Raw genomic sequence first — 6,969 nt, forward strand, 5'->3', positions numbered from 1 at the left:
TTAATAAATCTGTCAACCTATTTTTTATTTAGACCCTTCCAGAAATACGAGGAATTTGCAGACAAGCTTATTTTGTTTAAGTTCACAAGAGCACAGAGGAATATTTAAGTTCAATAAACTGAGCTACAGAAACTACATTGCACACGTGGTAATACAATAAGCATAAAACAAGAGTGTTTCCAATATGCTCTTCCAAACCTTGTTAAAGAGATATTTGTATTCTGGAAGAAAAAAAAAGAGCTTGTGTACAAACAAACTTAAACACATGAATAGCCCTTAAATAAGTCAAGGGTCATTCAAATTCAAAAGTCTTTTCAGACCTACAAAAGGCTACTTGGAAACAGAAGTAATTCCTACATCACTCTCCTAGGTGTAGCACAATCTTCATATATTCCCTCTTGCTATTTTCAAACTTCAAAATGTGGGGGCTTTATTAATACATCTGCAATGCCGGACAGAATAGCAAAGACCCAGGTAAGTCATATTTCTGCTGCTATTTTGTGTAAATTATCTAATTTGCACAGCAAGTCCCTATCGGATAAAAACTGCAAGTGAAAACTTGGAAAGACGCGATAAAAGAAAAAAAAAGCAGCACTTCATAATTAAAGTATCTCCTCTGCTGCAAATCATGCACCAGTAACTCAAACAGTCCTGAACTGGCATATATGAAAAAAAATTATATTACATTTCTGAAATTAAAAACATATCTCGCGTTGAAGTTCAAATTTATGCAAAGTGTTTACTAAACTGAAATACATATAATTTCTTCTGTCACATGAGATGATTTCTCTCCCATACCAAGTAGTTACTGAGACATTTGCTTCCCAAATGCATGTTGTTTCTATTCTGAGGATTAGCTTCATCTACAATTTCTTTATAGCAGTTAAGTGTTTTTTAGAGCAAACAGTTCAAAGAATTCTTTCCATGTTAGCACAAAACCAAGAAAGATTATGAAGATATTGAAAGAAGAAGAAAAGAGATGAATAGAAAGGAAACGTTACTGTCCAGAACAGTCTGTATACGTAGTAACCATGTTTCCTCGTCTCTGAGTGACAGTCCTGCAGTGCTTGCTGGATCCATGAAACCTGGTATCAGTTCGTACCGCATGTCGGTGTGCATTTTCAAAGTCACTAAATGAAAACATTTTTTCCATATTTTCAAACACATCATCAAACAGTCCACCTCCAAAAGAGAACTCTTGGAAAGAGCGTCTTTGCCGATTGTGAGCTTCCCGATGACTTCGGAAGTGATTTTCAAAGTGCTTTTTGGACCGTGAGTTTTGACTAAAAAGGTCAAAGTCTTTGAAAAGATCGTCAAAGTTGAAATTAAATGACTGATGGAATGGACTTCCATTATTTCCTTGTCCTCCATGACGGCCAAACTGATCATATTCTCGTCGTTTATTCTCATCTGATAATGTTTCATATGCTGTTTCAGTAAAAAAAAGTTTAAAAAGTTTATTTACATTCCCATTTAGAAGAAAGAAAACCATACACAACAGCTTTCTCTCACTCCCTCAACAGGACAAACTTCAAGCAAGACTTTCATTCTACATATAAACCCAATCAAGCTCAACATTTGTTTAAGTTTCTCCAATACAAAATAAGCTGTTTCAAAATAAACATTTATTTATATTAACAAACATAGCTATACTATGAGGACAGATTATATCCTCAAAATTTTAAATTCATATAGTACAACATAGCTTAACTAGCAATAAAGATTAGTTTTTATATTTCAAAGAAAATAGCAATGATACATGTCAATCAGAATGACTGAGAGAAAATGAGTTAAGCTCTACCTAGCAAAACGAACTTCCTGCAGCGTTCCTATCACAGAAACACAGTACAATATCTGTAAAACTACTTGTCAGCTGGCCAGCAAGTTCTAGCTACACCACACTTACAACTAAGCATTAAGATAAACATCAAGGAGATAAAGTTAATTCATCTCCTCCATGTCCAAATTCTCAACTTTGAAAAAGTTCAACATTAGGCCTAGATTTTGTGCTTGTATATACCTAAAATGGAATTAAGTTTCCATCCCATCTTTGGTCCACAACTACAGCTACTGGTGCTCCCAGGCAGAAATTCTGACAGATAATACACCCATGTGACAACATTAAATATTTTAAACACTTCCATTTTCTTACCTGTCAAAGTCTTGCAAGTATTCTATGTACTTCAACACTTACTTAAGAGTTCCAATTCCTCCCTTAATAAGCGCTAACAACTGCAGTATCTAACAAAACTGCCCCTCCCTTTCATTATATTAATAACTACTTTTCTTTCAAAAGAACTCTTCTGCAGACAAGAAAAAAAAAACAGAATTCTCTTATTAGCTTAGTTAGAACTACACAAATAGACAGACATTGTAACAGACTCTATGGGGAACAGAAGTGGGAACACCTTATTGATCAGCAAGTCTTTTTCTATTCTTGATTATTCGCTTCCACCATTATATTTTATCACAAAACACTTATGAATCACAGGATAAATCAGGCTGGAAGTCACCTCACAAGGTCTCTACTCTAACCTCCTGCTCAATGTAGGGTTGGTTATGAGATGAGAATACGTTACTCAAGGCTATATCCACTTATTCCAGAAAAATCTCCAAAGTTGGAGACTGCACAGCCCCTCTAAACAACCTGTTCCAACACTTGCCTATCCTCAAGGTGAAAAAGTTTTTCCTATAACCACTCTGACCTTCTCATAGCTGTTGTCACTTGTACTCCCACCATGAACCACTGAAGCACCCTGCTGTGTTTTTTTTCATAATCTCCCCATAGTTACTGGAAGGTTGCTGTTAGGTCCCCCTGAAGCCCTAGTGATCCTGAACTGGATCTTACTAGACAGATCAAAAGATGAGAATTAACCTCCTAGGGCTAAAGTTGTCCTACTGCTGAGTAATTTTTGTGACAAGAGGCATAAGCCAGAAAGCCTAATAAGCAGGAAGGTGTAAAAGGCCTGCCTATGTGCAAGGACACAGAAACAAGTGAGATAGCAATATTGGAGATCGACACCACAGAAGCAGAATTAAGAAAGAAAAAAAAATATTTTTACCTCTTACCTGGCAAAACCAGAGCATACTTCGGTTACCACATTTGCTCACAGATTTAAGCTATGTATCAAATGATTAAGACTAAGGTTAGCATATATTACCTTCAGCAATTTCTCTAAATTTTGCTTCTGCACCAGGACTCTTATTTTTGTCTGGATGGTATTTCATAGCCAGCTTGTGAAATGCCTTCTTGATCTGGCGGTCAGACGCATTTTTTGGAACTCCTAAGATATCATAATAGCTTTCTGTAGCTAGTATTAATTCAGTTATCATTAAAATGCAGAGAGCAAATGTGAAGACAGATAGCGTAGTTGCCATTTCTCTTGCTCCTAGAAAGAAAAAGAAACATACCTGAATAAGTATTTCCAGATTCACAACTTAAAGGTACAACTATAAGCTGAAAGAGGAAGACTTGTATGTTTCAGGACTCACTCAGTGACAGGCATGTAAGCAACCTTGTTTCACTCATGTCAATAAACCCCATTCTCCTAGTTTCATAATCACAGAATATATAAATGAAAACACTACAAATTCACATTTCACACGCATCACAGGCATGCTTCGGTGTTTGACTTTGTTTTACATCTATCCTTAACTGTACATTCTCCCACAGAGCTGTTGAAGTAAATATACATTTCACAGTATCAAGCAGTTTGTGCTGGCACACCTGAACTAGCTTTAAGCTAATCCTTGAATTCTAGGACCATAAACACAGCAGTTCTAAATTAAGCAGAGGTTGCAACACCCACTCAGTACTGCAAGACCAATTCATAGATTAACTTGTGCAACAATAAGAGCCTCAAAACACAACTGGCCTGGAGGTCAACTGTAAGGTGCAGGAAGTCAAGACTGTTAGGTACTCATGCTCAGCTTCAGAAGGTCATTTAACTGACCCAAGGTGAACATGATAAATAGTAAAACAATCATTTAGAGTACAGAGTTCATTCAAGTACGGTAGATTTTCCTTTACTTTACAATGGACTGGGCTTAGCTTACTTTCATATTAGATTGTACTCTAAACAAAAACACCTACCATATCTTTGATATCAAGAATTCACCTGATCAGTACCACTGTATATAAAAGTTTACACATGAAACTTCCAACGTCTGAAGTGAATCAAAAAAGTCTTCTATACAAGACAAACAGCTCCAACAATAATTAAAAGTTGTCATATTTTTTCAGCAACATACTTGTTGAAAAGTTACATTTTAAAACAAACTGACACTAGAACTCAGGGGAAAAGCTGTGGCATAAACAAGTCCTAAGAAAAATCCATTCCACGTAGCCACAAGATCTTTATGACAGACAGAGTAAGCTCTTCCTACAAGAAGAGATCAAATTATTTTCTAAGGCCTGTGCATATTATCTTTAAAAACACAGAGTAAAGAAATGTGAATCTTCAAAGACAGAATGCTGGCTGTCACCTTACGAGCAGCAGGCTGTATGCCAAGACCCTGAACATGTCCCCATCACCAGATTACGCTGATTTGAGTGTACCATAAGTACAACTCAAAGAGATCAATAGTATTCTTTTCCTGAATGTTGAACAAATTGACCTTACAGTCTGAGTACCAAGAAAGTTACAATACTTCTATATGGTATGCAGCCGAAACATTTGTCATGCAGAGTTCAAAATCCTTGAATATCAGGTACATAAGACAATTAAGTCTTTAATAGAAAGTCCATACCCTCTAAAGAAAATTAACACCCAAGCATCAAAAATGGAAAAACCCCATTGTTTCTGATTGGTATGTCAAGGGGCTAAAATGAATGTTGTGAGGCAAGAGCAAAAAGCTCACAAGATTAACGTACCCAAGCCCTCTTAAGCATTTATTTGGCTAGCAGCCTGCATGATATCAAGTGGTAAGGAGCAGGAGTTGAAACAAACTGTATTTTGATCAGTGTACTTAGATACCAAACAGACAGCTCTTTTCAGTATTCCTCTTGCATGACACCAGACATATTTTTCATACAAGCCTTTCCAAGGTTTTCCCACATACTTTCTCTCACCAGTTCACTAACCTGAAACTTGGCCTCTTGGGCACTAAGAACTAGACACCTCCATCCTTCCACACTTCTGGGGCTTTCTTCCTGCTTGTGCTTTGTAGACACAGATTTATGTCTTCATCTCACACATGAGATTGTTTTTATTTTACTTAATTTCCCTACCCCTCCATCATGCTTATATATGATTATATAATAATTTAGCTCTTAAGGCTAAATTCCCTGCTTCTACTGTTAAACACTGAAAAGAGCTAAAAAGAGCAGTTTATGTCCTTCATTAAGGGCCAAACCTTCTTTTATAACTCCCAAGCTCATCAGAGCCTGAGAATATCAAGTCACTCCTTTAAAGCTTTCTGCTCTGCCTAACCTTCTCAACTTCTATTATTCTTCATAATGAATTGCAACTAAGTTTTCCTTTTTCTGCAGTTTTACATTAGGATTTCTGTAGTTTCACTATTTTTTAAAATAGTAAACAGATTTAATGCTGCCCTTGAACAACTCAATGAAACTCAAATATAAAATGAAACATAAATGAAAATCAAATACAAATGAAACCCAAACATAAGCAGCATTTTAAATCTATAAGGTTATCACAAAGACATATTGAGTCTCATATTTAGACTCTATCATTAATTATTGAATTTACTTTTTAGAAAATACCTATTTTATATGCTGTCAGCATCTTAGTGTTACTACTGCTAACTAAGGTGTTAAATGCCTGACCTCTGTTCTGCCATCTCTAATTATTTTTACAATCCCTTTCAAAATAAAGTCTCTTTTAAACACTTATTCTGCAAATGTCCCTTCTCTCAGTTTCTCAATCAAAAGAGGACAGATAGGTTTCACTTTCCAGGCCATACACAGTAGTTACTTCAAACACACTCCAGAATTCATTAAGTTCTATATAGCTCTTGACACTAAGATCACGCCACAAAACAGTCCCTTCTAACAGTTATGAAGAACTACATTTTATTTGGGCACATCTAGCCATAAAGTTAAAGATTTTACTAACACAGATTAACTATTTAACTCAGTTGGATAAGTAGTTACAGATCTCAACTACTAGGAAGCTTGGTATAAGCAGTATACTGTCTAATGTTTATCAAAAGTATTATAGAAGCAATAACACTCAATTGGTTCTCTATCAGTTTACCAACATTTATCAATACCTGCACTATAAAATGACGCTTAAGGATAATGCGCCTGGAATAAAATCTATCACATATAAGAAGTAAGTAGCTACTTCAATCTTGCAATGCAAATGTCCTATTTCGTCCTCTTTGAAAGTAAAGATCTTAGGTATACACTTACTGAACGAAGTCTCATATACTCAGAAAATCCACAGCATCACTAGTGCTCTGATTACATGAATTGCGATACATTATCCAGTGGAATTCTGATGTCATATAATTATTTTTGCAAACGATTCATTAGTAGCAAGAAAGCTATCAAAGTTTGCCCTTGGTTCTCATATCACGACTAACCCGATGAGTAAGCAAGTCTCTTAGTCCACAGCCAGCTACAGGAAAGTCTCAAATTCCGGGGCTTCTACTTGCCTTGGCCTCTCCTGTACTGACCGCAAAGCAAGTCTAGGAGAAGGCTCTTGAATCTTGCTCTGGAGAACAGGAAAACGAGACAGAGCCTCCCCTGGCATCATCCTCCCGAGCCAGACCCCTAACAAACCTCACTAGAGCCGTCACCACAAAGTGAGGCCGAGACAGATCTCGGCAGATAATACCAGCGACACTAAATTACGCTGTCCCCCCTCCAAGTAAGGCCAGGCTCGGGAAAGACGACAGCAGATGGGCCAAGCGATAAGTAAGAGCCCAGAGGGGCCCAAAGATCAAGTAAGTCCCCCAGACCGAGTCCCAGCCTGCCCCTTTCCCACACCGTCCCCAGCCCCC

The 6,969-nt window shown here is 37.0% G+C and overlaps 1 protein-coding gene across 1 annotated transcript; it reads right to left on the reverse strand.

Moving 5' to 3' along the window:
* Window positions 1-762: 762 nt before the first annotated feature.
* DNAJB9 (DnaJ (Hsp40) homolog, subfamily B, member 9) lies at window positions 763-3,380 on the reverse strand. Its single transcript, XM_010073144.1, has 2 exons — window positions 3,162-3,380; window positions 763-1,428 (listed from the first exon to the last, which is right to left on the reverse strand). Exons 1-2 carry the CDS (start codon window positions 3,376-3,378, stop codon window positions 998-1,000), a joined length of 648 nt encoding a protein of 215 aa, XP_010071446.1. The 5' UTR covers window positions 3,379-3,380; the 3' UTR covers window positions 763-997.
* Between the last annotated feature and the right edge of the window lie 3,589 nt (window positions 3,381-6,969).

The sequence above is a fragment of the Pterocles gutturalis genome, unplaced genomic scaffold (assembly GCF_000699245.1).
Source record: "Pterocles gutturalis isolate BGI_N339 unplaced genomic scaffold, ASM69924v1 scaffold4552, whole genome shotgun sequence".
Lineage (NCBI taxonomy): Eukaryota > Metazoa > Chordata > Aves > Pterocliformes > Pteroclidae > Pterocles > Pterocles gutturalis.